The following is a 17,734-nucleotide window of genomic DNA, read 5'->3' as shown; positions in this document are numbered from 1 at the left end:
CTTCTGCAAGAATAATGTCTGAGTTGTAAGCTATTATGTGGGGTCAGCTTTACCTCATTTTCCACAAAGATATGGTATCATTGAGAACAAATCCTTCATTTATGCCTAAAGTGGCATCTGAATTGATTTTTAGCCAAACTATCAACCTCCTTGTTTTCTTTCCAAAACCAAACATGAGGGAGAAAAGATCATTCATTCTCTGGATGTCCACAGACAACTGAGATACTATCTTGACAGAAGTAAAACAGAAACTCTGACCATTTATTTTAATGAATGTAAGAAAACAGAGCAGCCTGTGTCAAAGCAGACAATCTCCAAATGGTTGTCTCATTATATTACGTTTTGTTATACCCACCACAATACGGCAATTCGAGACAGGGTCAAGGCTCAGATTACTAGGGTCTAGGCTTTATCCATAGCTTTTTAGAAAGGAGTGGATTCTAGACGTATTCTAGAAGCAGTGTCCTCTTATATACCTTTACTATACACTACAAGCTAGAGTCCCTCTCCAGGTGTAAAGCAGGTATTGCTAGGGCCATTGTCCAGGGCCTCCTGAACCCTCATCCTTCTCCTCTCAGTCAGTACAATGTATGACACTCTACTCATATAGCTAAGGCTACTGCAGCGGTGACCAAATGATGAACACAGTCGTATAGGTAAATATACCATAACAATCGATGCTCAAAAATCGTATATGTAAATATAACATAACAATTGATGTTCAAATGATCATGTTCTGCCTCCTGCCATCCCCCTTACATTTGCATAATTTTGCTGCCAGGTTGAAGTCTTTCACTTTTATATTTTTAGACTTGACTTATTTTAGTGCTGTAGCCTCCCTCTTTCATCTGGCATGAAAACTCCGAAGGACTTGGTGCTCAAACCACTGTTTTTCTTCACCTCTCCCTGAGCCGGTAAAAGTTTGGATATAACCTCTATAGCCAAGGCTACCTCAGCATTGATTATCTGAACACCTACTGTTATGGTAATTCTGCTTATACAACTGTAATTTTTACAACATGAAGAACAACACTGACTACTTTTATCAGTAAGAAATAACTTTATAATTCAGTACATTAAAATAAGAAATGCTGAACTCTACCACAATCATTTTACTTCTAACTCTATACAAATCTTCACTAGTTGCTCAGCTCTTGACAGATACTCTGGTAGTGCAATAAACTATATTTTTTTAATGTGGTATGGTTATTTGCAATGCTTGCAAATAAGCATGGCTAGTTAGCTAACAATTCATAGAGGCCATTTATGGTAATGTGTGATGCCCACGAACGAGCTTAAGCAAATTAATTATAATAAGATGTAAGTGAGAAATTATGTAAATTAATGTATGCTAACAAAGTGTTCTTGTGATTCATAGACCAATATGTGCGCTCTATACACATTCATTCTTAAAAGCTTTGCTGTGTGTTTTGTATCCACTTTGCAATCCACAAACCATGTCTTCGCAAGCATTTACATAACAGAAAATGAATTCTTTCCCACAGTGATCCCTTAAGTAATTTGTCCACGTATGCACAGGAAATTCAGTGACAACAAAATTAAGTATTTACCCCAGTGACCCCTTCAGTAGTTTGTCCATGTATGTTGAAGAAATTCAATGACACCAAAATTAATTTTTTCTTCAGTGACCCTTTCAGTAGTTTGTCCATGTATTCACAAGCACTCAGATGACAACAGATTGAAGTATTTTACCTCATTTTATCTCTGCATAAATCCACCTATTCATGGTGCTGTTACCTATTAGTTGCATAAATTCAGTATCCTTTACATATTCTGTATGTAAATAAGGCTCTTTTGTGTTTATCTCTAAGAATCAGAGTAGTACGCCAATGTGTGAGGCACCCATTCCTCCTAGTAGTTCTTCCCCCTAACATTTTATGCGTTGTGTGTTACGCTTTTGTCATAAGGAGGCATGTTCACCAAAATTCCTGTTTTTCTCTAGTCAGAGTGGTTCACATACACTGATTACATTTACATATCTGCATAACACCACCATTCTCGGAATACCACTATGCAGCAACGAAGGGAATAGTACTTTGGAGCAAACAGTTTCATGGATGACGTATTGACTTTGTTCTGAATGCATAATGATCCATTTGCGTTGCAGAGGTACATAAGACCAAAAGTAAAAATCAGACTTAGTTTTATTTATTTGATTGCTTCCGGATGCAGTTGTATTATTCTGAAAATAAATTTTAAGTGCCAAACATATTTTTGTTAGGAACTAATTGTTGTGCTTATTTGAAATGCAAAGTAACCTTAATAAAGGTATTTTTGCTGTCGGTGAAAATGTATATTTACATCGTAATGGAATGTTAACACTCCTGTTGCTAGAAACTGACATTTTTTACATTATTGGTACTTCTCAATTGAGTACATTAAAAATAAATATACATATGGATTCATGACACACTAACACTTAATATACATTCTAGCATTTATAGTTTATTCATGACTATGACACATTTTTTCAATGTAAGCAATAACTGTAGCATATTTATTTATTATTTTATTTCTTTAACATTTGTTTACTGGGAAAGTCAAACTGGGACAGAGCCCATTTTCAATGGAGGCCTGGGAGAAAAGCTCCACAAAACAATTAAGAAGCATTAATAAAAAAAATACACAGATACTGACAAAAATTTCATACATAAATAAACATTTGCATTGAAATACACTGGGATCTTATATACCTGTACTAGTTTTCAATACATAAGAGTAAACAGTCAATAGTTTAACAGTGCTGCAAAAATACATAGATTAATCTATTCTTATAGTTCAACTGTATTCCATTCCAACATCAGCTTAGTGAGTTATTTTCACCAATGAACAAGACTTAGAATGATACTGAAGATTGAAAGTGGAGGTCAGGGGAGGAAAAGTAACATCCACAGCACAGTAGAGGGTTAACTAGTGGATGCAACTGAGCAGTGATTGGTGGTAAGGTGAGATCATGGGGGGAGAGAGAGATAAGGTGGCTAGAAGGAATGAGTTTATATTGAAAATATGAGAGGAAAAGAAGAGAATTAGAGTGGCTTGATGGAAGAATAGAATTACAGGGAAAAATGAGAGAAAGTAGGGTGCAGAGGTAGAGTGAACAGGGAGAGGGATAGAACTAGATGGGTCAAATATGTACAAAGGAAGGGCTAAATGAAGGTTTAAGATAGTTTGTTTACATATGTTGGGTGTACAATTTTTGGAAATAGAGTGGTTGGCTACTGGGAATGGAAATAAGATTTAGCCAGGACTAGTACATGGGCAAAGCCATTTGCTGTTGAGGTAGGGCCTAAGTATATTTTTAAAGTGAGCTGGGACAGAAGTGGATATGATTGGTTGTGGAATAGAATTCCAAATTTTAGACACATAGTTTGAGTAGAGAGAGTCCCTGGCAGAATTGTTGGACTTGGATACCTGTAGAAGGGTTTTGTTCGAGGAGTGGAGGACTCGTAATTTGGTGTAGGGATGGAGCAGTTTTTGTAGTGTAGGCGTTTTTTCCATTTGATGTACCAGCCTATTGGCAGTAATGAACTGAGTGTAGGTTAGGTAATGCGATTGCTCTAGCCAGTTTAGTTGTTGTAAGGCACAGCAGTGATAAGACCTATGTGGGGAGTAAGTAGTGAATTTGGCAATTTTATTATAGCAAATTTCCAACTTGACTAAATCAGTTTTTTTTTTTAGATTTGTGAAGATGGGGGAGGCATATAGCAGAGCGGAGAGTAGGTGAGTTCTGGCAATTGCTTGTCTTGTGGTATTAGTGAGGAAACGCTTGATTCTGTAGAGAGCTTATGCAGTAATAGATTAATAAATCAACTGGCATTTCACAAAATGTAAAAGTATAGTGACAAATGTTTTGAGCTACTGTTACGTAGACTAGTAAAATTAAAAAAAAATTCTGAAATTATCTTTCTTTAATGCATGCACAAGGCTTTCTTTAGCTATGACCAAAACTTCAAAGACAGTACACAACAGTGAGGAGAACTGATTGTTAATACAGCCACTTACATGGTGCCACCATTGGGTATTGTGCAAACATTATAATACTGAAGTAGCTGGGAAGCATTTGAAACATTAGATAATACAATGAAGTTTATATCACATGGGATCACCCAATACCAACAGTTCAAAAAATAGATGCGAGAAAACCAGATATAGCAGTCCATGAAAAGACAAAAGTAGCATTGATCATTGAAATCGCTACACCCAATGATTACAGTGTTTTACATACAGAGAAAAACAAAGTCATAAAATAGCAGGATTTGCAGCAGAAACAATGGCAATGTGGAAGAAGGATACCCAGACAGACCCAATAGTAGCAGGAGCAATAGGTCTCACAAAGAATTTACAGCCTTATTTAGATATGCTACCAATACATGTAACTCCATATGAATTGCAGAAGGAGTCAGTTCTGGGCACATTGCAAGTACTGCAAAGAGCATATCTGGCTAACATCAAAGACTGAAACAATACTACTTTCATGAACTTTAATCCTACTTTGACACAGGAATGGGGTCCATTCTCATCATGGTACTAGAAACCCAAAAGACCTAGATAAATTAAACCATGCCAAAGATATAAGAAATCTGCTGGCCAACACATTCAGCTCTGATTTTACCCTCTCTCCCTCCCAGCTAACTCCCAAGTAGTACTATCAAACCTAATCCTCCAAAACTATTACTAGGGTGCAGGACCTAAATGTGCTGTCTCAGTTTAAGACCACATTGATGAGCCCCGATAATATCCCAAGATCCCTCCTAAATAGCCTGAAGCATGACCTACCTGGAACACTGGTGTCAGCATTTAACCATACCTGTCAAGACAGGCTTTGTGCCACATGAATGGAGGACTACAATGGTTACCCCTTCTCTCAAAGGTGGACCCTGGGAACTGCAAACTCATAAGTCTGACCAGCCTCATATGCAAATCCATAGAAAGAACTATCATGGATATGATTGATAATGACATGGGAAGTCTTCATCACTGGATCCAACCCAGTCAGAAGACAAAAATCTCTCTGCATTCCTACTCTGTCTCCATACTGTGGAATTCACTACCACTAGCTACCAGGTCTATACTTGGCCTAACCCATTTCAAAGCATCTTTAAAAACTCATCTTAAAAATACTTGGCTCCGATCCTGCATAAAGCCTCCCTAATATTCAGCTCTTTGTCTTCTTCCACACTAGCCTCATCCGCCTCTTTTGTCACATTTCACTCCCTTACAGTCTGCAAGATCCTAAGGCTCTCCTAACTCCATCTATGTTTCTATACCTTATCCTTAAACTACTGCTCAGGTTGTAATGCCTCTATTCTTAACTCTCTCACTATCTTTCTGCATCACTAACTTTCTGACTATTATTTACATAATTGAAACTAACATTCTATTTTGTCATGTACTATATCAGTCAATGTCATACATTGCACTATCTGCATACTATTTTTGTACACTTTCTACTCATAGGCTATGCATATGGTGAGAGTGAGTATAATTGCCTACAATGTTTTAACTCTGTAGAATTGTCTAGACATGTAATATATATTGTAATATCTTGTAGCATAGTTTATGTTCTTTCAACTTATTTTTGTATAGTATTTCTCATGTCATTTGTATTATACTGAATTATACGATATTTGTATTGTACTGTATGTGGAGCTTTTCTCCCCGGGCCTCTGGTGAAAATGGGTTCTGTAAACCCATTAAGACCACCCTGGTATACAAATGTCAAATATATAATAAATAATAATAATAATAATAATAATAATAATAATAATAATAATAAATAAATCAAAGGCATATCATGCCTACTCAACCTGGTGGACTTCTTTGAAAATGTCACCAAGGCAACGGATGATGACAAAATGGTGCATACTACCTACCTTGATCTGGCTAAGGCATTTGATACAATACCATATTCAGACATTCTTAATACATAATAATACCCTTTGGGAAAGCAGCCACCCTAGGAAACTACCTCATTGATACCACTGCCCCCAAGAGGAAACCTAGTAGTCAGGTATTTTGAGACATATTTAGATAGTAACCTGACATTAAATCAATGTGTGTCTAAGGGAGCAAAGAAAAAATTCTGCACTGCTCAACTTATAAGCAAGGACATGGCACCTAGGTCCAAGGAAGTCATTGTTTCTCATCAGACCCATCACTGAGTACAACACCCCCTTTAGTATGTACCTGACCAGGCTCATGCAGCCATTGGAATATCCCCAGAGGTTCATCACAAACAGAATACTGGGTGTAAACAACATGTCTTGGTCAGATTGCTTCAAATCCCTATCTCTTTATTTGGTATCCTACACACTGTTGAGACGTGATCAGTGCCTGGCATTCAAGTCATCCTTGAATCCCACTCAGATGGAACCTTTGCACATCCTCAAAACTAACAGCATCAGACCTACTTGAGCTAGTGACTTGAACCATGTTTCTGACATAAACAGGACATGTTGGACCGACTAGTATGTATCATAGAGTTACCCTCTTCTGGAGCAGGCTTTCTATCAATGTGAAACAGAGTTCTTCCCTAAACCTATTCAAGTGAAACCTGGACCAGTAGATGGGAAATCAGAAATTCATACTAGGTCTAGCACCTATGTCTCTAATGGACTTTGGCTGTCTGTAAATCAATACTCTAGCTTACATATATCCCTTAAAATAACATGAGGCTGAAAAAACTCATTTGGAATGAATGGTTAGGTTTATAAAGGTCCCAGTGATAATTAGGCTAGTATAAACCTATGAACATATGGAAGTGAAGTACTAGCCATTTTATAACAATAATACTCCATTCTAAAGCACAATGTTTTGAGAATGACCTTCAGTTATATGCCTGACAAATCACATAGGAGGTACATTAGTTCTCAATACACCCATTACTTGTCATAGATTTTTACCTATGTTTTAAGTAACAAATTGCAGAAGAAAGATGAAGGCAATAATATGTTGTACTTAAAAAAAAAGGTTTAGATAAAAAATGTGAGGATAAATGCTGCAGTACTTATGTGGCCATATTTGCAAGGTTAAACAACTTGGTGCTTAAAATGTGTTGAAAATGACTCATAACTTTAGCATCAGCCTGAAAACTGAACTTTAGCTCACATGCTAGACACAAACTATTAAATACAAACCTTATTTTCAGCAAAGACAGTCTCATCCTGGAGATACGGCATTACATTTGAACCTGGAACATCATCAGCTGTAACAATTGTAACCACACCAGGCATCTTCAGAGCTTCCATTTTATCAATGGAACTGCAAGAAAATAACAAATAACATGTTTATCTCATTTTCTTTGCATGTTTTAAAATTTAATATTCATTAGAAATGACGCAGAGATATATAATAATTCAGATTTATTAGTAAATTTCACAAAACTTTCACAGTAAAGTACTATTTGCTATATTTACTAAGGCTTGTTTACTAATAATTATGCTAAAACTTATGTCAGGGTGATATGGCTGTGAGCATCATAAAACTTCATAAACCTTTTTTTAATGGGTAACTGCCTTACTAGTTTAAACTAGACAAATTCATCATCGAGATATAGTATAGACCTCAAGATATATTTATAATTTTCCAATTAGCAGGCATTGTCTCGTGTACATACTTAGCTAAGGATAATATCTTCCCAACGTACACTATACTTGCATGTGGCCTTGTGCTGGTAACCATCACAAGGTGAAGCTCTCCATCCATGCTTCTGATGTCATCACAGTACATGGCTTCTCCAGTGGCTTGCTTAATTGCTGACTGATGCATTAGGGGGTGCCCCAACAAATCTTGAGCAGACTGGTTCCATGAAATATCCTATTAAGAAACATATGCAACTTAAATCTAATTTTGTATAATGATATCCACTTTGAACGTCCTTCTCACTGAAATATTTTTGTTATCTATTAGATCTGAAACAAATGGTGGCAGTTTCTATGTAGTTATGATCAGTAGCCATCTGACCAGTTATAGTGAAGGAACTAGAATATACATTTTCATTATTAAATCTACTCTAGAAACAATAACTGGGATATCATTTTCTATAAGATATATAAATTATATAACTGGAGAAATGATTGGTTGGCATTCAAAAGACTAGATCATTTGGTTTCTGAGTAGTACCATGTTTTATCAAAAACAAAAACTATATGAAAAACTGAAATACAAGGAATAAAAGGTAACATTAACAGACTCATAAACTGCAAACATTGAGTTAGAAAAGTTGATCTGTAAAATCAGTGAAACCACTCTGTCTTTCTTTATGTGGCATGGTTATTTGGTGAATAAAAAATTCTAGTAGACATTGTGGTGGAATTCAGGTGTTAATTGTGGTTTTTGGTTGGATGTTTTTCTTTTACTGATTTTTTTTAGTAAAATACAGTAACATTTTAGGCATACATTATATCATGCCAATAGAGCAGAGGTAGCTGGAGCATTACAGGAATATGTACAGGTTGGCAATAACTAAGGAACTTAGATATTATACAGGCTAACGGAAGATCTTTCTGCTTTCCTCCTATGACCGTACACTCTCTATATAACACATATCACAATAGCTTCATCTTCAGTCTGTGAGTTAAGTCAAATTCACCCATAAATATATTATCTTTCATAGACATTACCAGAGGAAACTATGATATAATAAATTATATACTTGCACAAATGGACTGGGATATTACTGCAGATACGTTTGCTCCCCCAAGTCAGGCATTCAGCCTTCCACCTAAAGGTCAGCACAACAGTGGTGTACAAGGGGAATCTATCTGTGCCATCTTCAGGGGGGGTTTTGCCACTAAAAGAGAACATTTGTACAGCAGTTTGTACTAAGGGTCATCAGTCTGTCAGTTAGGCCTGGCTTCCAGAGTATAGATAAGCATTTTATTTTATTTATTTATTGGCATTTGATTACCAGGAAAGTCCACTGGGCCAAGGTAAGCTCATTTTCAGTGGAGGCCCAGGGAGAAAAGCTCCAGGTTATAAACAAACGTACATAAAAGCTAACATAAAACATAAAACATAAAAAAAAAAACTTTTTTAAATTTTCTAAACATACATAAACGTTTCCAGAAAAGATAAGTTTCAAGGGTAAATCAAGAATATTACATGATGAAGGAAGAAAGAAAGAAAAAAATGACAAGAAGTTATGGAAGAATGTACCTGAAAATTACACATAAGAGATAAAGGTGATAAAACATTCAGCTAACAGCAGAGTTAAACATGGTAAAAGTACAGACAATAATATATTGGCAGAATGGTTAAAATAATTATACAGATTACACATCAGGTATACATATAATTCAAGTCATTACTTAGGATGACAATATATATATATATATATATATATATATATACACACACACACACACACACACACACACATATATATATATATATATATATATATACACACATACACACACACACACACACACACACATACATATATATATATATATATATATATATATATATATATATTTATAAGAAAACCTAGAGAGGAAGGTATGTAGTAGAGAAGGAAAGAGGAGAAAAAAAGAGGAAGAAGAGTGGTGGGGAGGAAATAGTAAATGGAAAGGACAATAAACAAGAAAGAGAGAGAGAGATAGGAAAGAAGGAAGTGGAAAAATATAGAATGAAAGCAGAAAAGATGGAAAGTAAAAAGAAAAGGGGCTAGTGAGATAATAGAAAGCAGAGGTGCACATTAAGAAGTTAATTTCAAAAGAAATTATCAAGAAAACAAAGTATTTGAGTAGAAGCTAGGGAATAAATAGATTTGGATTTATTTCGTAGATTAAATAATGGCAGAGGAAGGAATTGAACAGTTACACATCTAGTTTGGAGAGGAGATAATTTTACAGCACAGTTTTGAAATTGTGGGTTTTTTTTGCATGTGGATAGAGGAAGGTCAGTTATTCCATTTTTTGGCAATGGTCCAACAGTATAATAATTGGCCAGCAGTTTGTTTAGGTCTATAAACTTGAAGAAGTTATTGTTCAAATCACAGAGGTCTAATGGGGTTGTAAAGAGTGAGTAAAAAGCTAAGTGCAGGTCAGTCCTGTGGTTTATAAATACATTTATGTGTAATTGTAAGTTGAAGGAGTAGTAGATAGTGAGAGAATTCAAGCCATTATAATTTTTTTAGGGCAATACAGTGGTGAGTAGAATGGCAACTGTTTGAGGAAAATTTAGCTATCTTGTTATAGGAAGTTTCTAATTTTGTTGTCAAGGAAGACTGCAAGTTGGTTAGTAAAGGTGCACCATAGGTTAGAGAGGGTAATAGGCAAGTCAGAGCTAATACTTGCTTGGTAGAGAGGGAGAGGAACCTATTGTGTCTATAGAGCAGCCCTAGTTTTTTATGGGTCTTGGTTAAATTATTTTGAATATGCAGATCAGATTATGAGTTTCTCATTGGTTATTACTCCTAACATTTTAGTGTGGGTTACAAGCTCAATTTTTGTGGAGTTAAGACAGAATATATCATGGTCACCTTTATTAATGGGGGAATTTCTCTTGGATGTAAAGATAATATGTTTAGTTTTATTCGGGTTTAAAGAAAGGTGATTATTGTGAAGCCAAGTCTCCACAGTGGAAAATGCTGTTTGAGTATATTGCTGTAAAAGTTTTGTACTGGATGCAGAGCAGGCAATGGTGGAGTCATCTGCTTACTGGACTACAGAGCCCTGTTGGATAACTTGGTGGAGATTGTTGATAAAAATATTAAACAGTAATGGGCCTAAAATAGAACCTTGGGGTACTCCAAGAGGGTTGTGAAGGTAAGGGAAAATGGAATTTTGCCATTTGAGAGCATGAGCTCTGTTGGGGAGATAATGTTTGAACCAAACAGTCCTATGCTTGAGAGCTGAGAGAATAGGATAGAATAAGAAATGGTATGAAATGCTTTTGACAGGTCTAAGAAAAGTACAGATACAAAGTATCCAGAGTCTCCGGCTTTGTTGATCAAGTCTAATAAAGATATTAATACAGTGGATGTACTGTGACCTGGGCAGAACCCATGCTGTATTGGGGAGAGGATTTTGTTTTAGAAGGTAGCCCAAGAGTTGTTTTTGCACACATTTTTCTAGGATTTTAGAGATGGGGGAAAGTATAGTAATGGGTCAGAAGTTGGAGATGTCAGTTGAAGGACCACCTTTATGCAGAGGAAGGGTAATTGCTTTTTTCCAAAGGCTGGGAACATAGGATTCTTAGATAGATCTGTTAATTAGCATGCTAATGGGGTAGGCCACTGCATCAGCTGTGATTTTAAGGAACTTGGCAGGAATTCTATTTGCTGAGTTTGAGCAGGGTTTTAATTTCAAAAGGAATTTTTTGACGAAAGTAGTGGAGACTGGAAGGAGATTGAATACTGGCTGGGAGGATTGTTGTGTGCAGCTAGGTTGGGGGTGTTAATGATTGGAGTAGTATGATTCAAAGTATTTGGGGTATTATGGTAGTTCTGGGGTAAGGAATGTGGCAAGGGAGAAGGAGAAGAGATGCTTGTAGGAATAGTAGTTGGGAGACGTAAAGAAAAACAGCAGTAATTTTAGTAATGGTGTCTATAAAGCAGGAGTTAAAGATGCTAGTTATTTGTTCAGGAGGCAAGTCAGGGTGTGGACAGGGATTGGGTTTGGTGCCAAGGTTTAAGAGATTATTGATGGAAGACCAGAACATTTTGGAGTTAGTTTTTCTATTAGTTTGCTGGTTCCAGAAGTACTGTTGTTTGTCTTTAGAGATCAATTTTTTTTTTAGTTGGCTTCGGAGCGGTTTGTAATGAATGAGGTCAGATGAATTGTTAAATTTAAGCCAGAGTTTCCATACCTTATCTGCATTAGTCATAATTTATTTGTTAGCTTTTGTTAACCAGAGGGCTTGGTTGTTTTTGATTTTCTTGGTTCTGGTAGGAGCTAGACTATCCAAGATATTTAGAAAGGTATTATTAAAGTATAGCAGAGTTGTAAGACTATTCCAGTTAAGGCTTTTCAGAGGGCTATTAAATGTGTAAGGGTTGACTTTTGAGAGATTTTGGACAAGTTTAATATTGTGGACTTTAGAAATGGATGAATAGGCATGGATAGAATATGTGGAAAAGATGGTTGTTAATGGAGTTTGACAAGGTGCCAGAAGCTATGTACTTGGAGGGTTCTGATACTAGGATCCAGTCCATGATGGAGCATTCATTGGTTCTGTTGTTGTATGTAGTAGCGGTTGAAATAAGTTGTGAGAAGTGAAACAAATTTATGCTGGATGGTGTTTGTTTGGAGGAAATGGAAGCCCAATCGATATTCATGTCACCTAGGATAATTGTTTCATTTTTTTATAGTATAGGAAATCCAGGCAAGGATATCTTCTAAAATTATGTTGTTTCCAGGGGGGATGTATAGGACAATAATGCAAAGTTTTTTGGAGCAGTTGATTTCCAGAAAGGAGATCAGAATCTCAGTATTTTGGAATTGAGGGATAGAGTGGTTAAATGGTGAGATGTTGAGGGTATTATGATAGATGATGGCAACACCACCTCCTTTCTTCTTACAACTATCTGCTCTAATTACACTAAAGTTTAAAGGGAGAAACTCAGAGTCTAGTATAGAGGGTTTTAACCAGGTTTCTGTAGCAGCTAGGATATTGGTTGCATTTTGGGAGAGAGAAGCATGCAGCTCAGAGGTTTTATTGCAGATACTTTGTAAATTTAGATTAGTTATGTGGAGTAGATTAGAGTATTTAGGGGAGTTGGCATTTGAGGGGGGAAAGTGGTGGAGAGCACAGGGTTAGGGTGGATATCTCCAGAACAGAGGAGGGAAGAAAGGGTATGGGAAAGCTGGAGTATGATATGTGAGAGTTTAGAGATGAGATAGTGAAGAAGGTAATAATGTGAGTTGGGTGTGTAGTGTAAGGAATAGTTTGTGGGGAAAATATGTGTTTTTGCATTAAGAATATAATTTGTATGCTAAAGGCTAGGGCTAATGTTCAAGTAGGAATCTTTTGAGAAAAAAGTAAAGTTTGTAAAATAGTTTGTTTTGGGAGGTACACAATGTGTATGTAGTGATGTTGCTTGCAGAGAAGGGACAGGAGTACAGTTTTTGGAAATGGAAGAGACATTTGGAGAGAGCTCTGTAAGGGCAGAAAGTAAAGGTTGAACGTTAGAAAGGGAGCGAGGAGGAGGAAGTGGAGGAGGGTGATTGGCTGTTGATCATGGGGGTGTGGTTAAGAAAGTATAAATGTAAGGAAAGAGGGGGTGGGTGAGAATGGAGGTAGGATAGGTGAGCGGAGTTAGCCCGAGTGTTGCGACTGCAAACAGAGAGGGTTGAAACCAACTCCATGAGAAGAGCCACCAGAATTCAAGCAACCAATCAGTTAGTATGTAGAAATGTTTGACATTAGATAAGGTATTGTTCTCAGTTAGTTATCTATGGTTAAAACAATATATAGTCAAAAAGTCTGTGCTTTTGCCTGGGGGTGATTTAGTTCTATGGGAAAGAGATATGGGTGGGAGAACTACCTAAGGAGGATAAGCTGAGGCAGTGAGAGGGGAGGTAGAGAACTAGGTGGGCTTGGCATTGTGCAGCAGAGACCAGCAGAAGGTACACAAGAAATTATCTTTCAACTATGCACATACATTGCCAGTTAGGATTGGGAGATTTTGTCAGCAGTTTTAATATATAGGTAGCTGGTCGCAGACACACAGAGTAGCTTGCTGGGGTGGACAGGCTGTGTTCTTAATGAAATCTATGTAGAGAAAGAGAGACTTAAGAAAGAAAATTAGAGGCAGACTCTAGATTTAACAGTAAATATAGATAAACAATGAGTATAAGCATCTAGTGTACAATGTACATAAGGATATTCGCCTACAGATCACTGTCACTTAGTAGATTAAACAGATACAGTCTATTACTACTAATACTATGCTAGGGTATTTAAGCCAAACAGTTAAATAATTATCGCCAATATGCAACTGTTAGTATGATGCACACGTTGTATGCGCATCTACAGTTTAGCTATGGTAGTAATGCAAATTAAGCTGTGGTTCTGGTGATATGACCGTTTACATAGATCAAAATGCAGAGGTTACATTTACAATAAGACAGGCATGCTCATCAATATGACGGCTGTGTTATCATGAAGCCTGAGTCATTACATTAAAAAGCAAAATCCTACTATTTTATAGCTATAAACTGCAAATGTTGGTCCAAGATACATGCTGTGACATGTGTGTGATGAAAATGCCAGCTGTAACAATCAAATGGTAGCGAAAAGGCATAATATACCGCAATGCAAAACTGAGTAGGGCTCAGGCATAACAACCTATTATGTTTACTGTTAATTAGTAAGCAGTACGTTTAATTAGTGGCTAGGGTCGCTTTTAACAAATAACAGATCAGGAGTACACAGAGGACTGTGGATATTTCACCAGATAACACAAGTAACAGAGTTAATGCCTTCTAAATCCCTAATAAAACAATGTAGCTTAGAGACAGTTAGCCAGTTTGCTAAAAACACTGTAAAATGCAGTGCAGTTGGTACGTGATAAAGCATATATAGTTAACAAAGCAGGCTACACAAAACAGATAAGGCTATACATCAATTGTTGTACCTTAGACTATTCTTGTTGTAAAGGAACAGCAGACCAACACTAAAAATTAATTCCCAGGTCATTGCTTGCACAATGCCAAAACCAAGCAGATAGTTAGGAAGAAGAGTATTATGCTAGGGGATCCTTTTAAATTCACAAAGGATGATGGAAATTAGGGTGAGGGAATGCCAATAGGATTCTGTGTGCAATAGAAGGATATGATTACAGAGAGAAACCAACTCTAATAGAAGAGCTGCCAGAAACCAATCACTCAGTCAGTATCTGGAAATGTTTGACAATAGATAAGGTATTGTTCCCAGTTAAATATCTATGGTTTAAACAATATATACTCAAAAAGTCTGTATTTTTGCCTGAGGATGATTTAGTTCTATGGGAAAGAGATATGGGTGGGAGAACTGCCTAAGGAGGATAAGCTGAGGTAGTGAGAAAAAAGATAATGGGACTAGTAGCCTGGTGGGGGTGGTAGAGAACTAGTAGGGCTTGGCATTGTGCAGCAGAGACCGGCAGAAGGTACACAAGAAATTAACTCTCAACTATGCACATACATTGCCAGTTAGGTTTGGGAGATTTTGTCAGCAGTTTTAATATAAAGGTAGCTGGTCGCTGACACACCGAGTAGCTTGCTGGGGTGGACAGGCTGTGTTCTTAATGAAATATTGCCAGTTAGGATTGGGAGATTTCAGCTGCAGTTTTAATATATAGGTAGCTGGTCATGGACACACCGACTAGCTTGCTGGGGTGGACAGGCTGTATTCTTAATAAAATCTTAGACTATTCTTGTTGTAAATTAACAGCAGACTCACATCAAAAATTAATTCCTGGGTCATTGCATGCACAATGCCAGATGCTGAGCAGATAGTTAGGGCGAAGCGTATAGAACAGGGAATGAAACGGTTTACATATATTTCTGAGCTGATTTGTAGCTAAGAAGATTTCATATATCAGGGATATAGATGTCAGTTTCTAAAGTTTATAACTGCCCAGCATTTCCATTTTGCTAGCTTTAACCAGAATATTATTCACTGGAAAGCCATATCTCTTCAGAACTATCCGAACCAAAAAATAAATCTGCAAGTCCTGTTACAGACTGCCATGGTTTTAGTCAAGTCATCAGCAGATGCTCAGCTTAAAAAATGAAAATAAAGGTGCCAAAGAGAAGGAATTCAATGAGCATAGTGATTTATCTGTTGGGTCAACAAGCCTGTTGAGACACATTTGTGACCCTAACTCTGGCACCTGTTTGAATTGAGGCCTCTGGCAATACCCCTCAGGAGGCTCCCACCATCTCGGATGAAAGCATATCCTCCTGAGTCCAGATGCCTGTGCATATGCAGCTGGTTCTGACAGCCATATTTTGATAACCAATGATAAGAGTTGTATTCCCACAATTTTGTTATGCATAGAGATCTGGGTACTAATGTAGGACTCATTAGGGAAGCCATAAAAATCAGTCAAAGGTCATCAGTACATGCCTCCATCTGAAAACATCAAAGGCAGTTATAACTGCCAAACATATCCAAATCTAGGATAGCTGCTCCTATCCCTGTGAAGCTGTCTGGGGACATTGCAATTTTCCTCAAGAACCTGCATCAATGATCAGATTAACCATCAGTGTCAGTATCCATAACATGAAAATGAATAGGTAAATATCTCCCTGAGGTGACAGATTTATTTGACTTGGAAGAAGATAAACTGGCCTGTGTAGAAAAGATGTCCTTCCCTCTTTCCTATAAGAAAAATACAGAGGATATCCTGTCCTCTGCCTTCCCACCACAGAAGGCACCCCCAGCAGAATTAATAATATTTTCAAATGGGGGACTAAAGTTTATGCTAATGCCCATAAAAAGTATAAAGAACCTCTGGTTTTGCAACAGCAAAAACTCTGTGCAACTTTTCCATTGACTGAAACCTTGGAGGATGCAACCACAATTGCATCTTAAGAGCCAGATGGCCAAATTCTTGCCCACAGAAAGCCTAACTATACTTACAGGGTTGTGGATTGTTGTACTCCTCTGTGGAAGAATTCATTTGCTGATTTAGCTATGGTGTTAATAGATTTCAACAAGGGTTCTACTGCAGCTGTAACCAAAGGTACCCTTTTCAATGACAGGGAGATTAAATTACTTGACCACTTTAGAAAGAATTTGTATGTTTCTGCCACTCTGGCCTTCTGGGCTCTGCATTGCTATATCATATGTTACATATTCAAGGGAACTCTCCTCTCTTAATTGGAAGGCAAGGCTGAAGAGGCAAAGGATGAGGCCCTGATAGATAATGTGTTAGACATAAGTAATCTCACCTGTTAGGATAGCAAGCACTCTATCAAGAGTAACCATGATGCAGTGGATGTAGCATGCAGGGCAGCAACAATGGGGGTCAGTTATTAGGAAACATGCCTTGCTGGGGGGTGGGGGATGAAAAGACTAAGTCTGCTCATCTTTCCCAGGGATGAGGGTTAGTGAATGGCATGTGGGTGGTGCCAGACCACTCACTTAGCTCTAGTGGGGTACAGAATGCTAGCAACATTGAGTAAGCAGAAGGTTGTGAGGGCAGTAACCATCCCTGGACCCAGGGCAGGGTTGCCCCAGTAACTCCAGTTAATAGTTTGCCTCAACCTCCACCATGATGCTAGCATGTGAGGTGGCAGGGCCAGAAGCCATTCAAGCACATCCTGCCCCTGGGAGCAGCACTGCTGGCTTCAAAGATTATCTCACTACTGTACAGATTTTCACAGAATCTCCAGATTTTTACCTCATATTTTTGGTCTGTTCCTCATGAAATTTGTACCTTTCTGAATATTTGTGCCAAATTAGTGAGGATGGAATTTACTAAATAATGACAGCTATTTGAGTTTCAGAATTCATATCCTTCAGAAAATGCATGGTAAGACAAGACCTTTTATCCTAGCAAATTTCTAAGTTTATAAGAGCAATATTTAAAATTTGTCCCTATTTTTGCGGCTTTGTACCTCCATTATTTTAGCTTTGTCCAGATTTTTTGAGCTAAGAGGTTGAGAACTATACTTCCAAGCTTGCTCACTTCCTACAGGAGCCCCAGTGTTGTGAGCTGCAAAGGGGAGGAACTGGTGACCCCAGCCTGAAGGAGTTAAACACCCAGATGTTAGGATAA

At 37.4% G+C, this 17,734-nt stretch overlaps 1 protein-coding gene across 1 annotated transcript in view; it reads right to left on the bottom strand.

The window, feature by feature from the left end:
- Positions 1 to 17,734, bottom strand: part of LOC122807193 (aldehyde oxidase 3-like) — a 1,326,697-nt gene that overhangs the window by 810,528 nt on the left and 498,435 nt on the right. The window contains exons 17-18 of the mRNA XM_044078243.1: positions 7,667 to 7,836; positions 7,158 to 7,281 (exon numbers count right to left, since the gene is read on the bottom strand). Of these exons, the coding sequence (XP_043934178.1) occupies positions 7,158 to 7,281; positions 7,667 to 7,836 (294 nt within the window). The remainder of the gene's footprint in view (positions 1 to 7,157; positions 7,282 to 7,666; positions 7,837 to 17,734) is intronic.

The sequence above is a fragment of the Protopterus annectens genome, chromosome 7.part0, assembly GCF_019279795.1.
Source record: "Protopterus annectens isolate FY-2018-M chromosome 7.part0, PAN1.0, whole genome shotgun sequence".
NCBI lineage: Eukaryota > Metazoa > Chordata > Ceratodontiformes > Protopteridae > Protopterus > Protopterus annectens.
The sequence above is the reverse complement of the archived record's forward strand: the minus strand, read 5'-3'. Positions and strand labels throughout refer to the sequence as shown.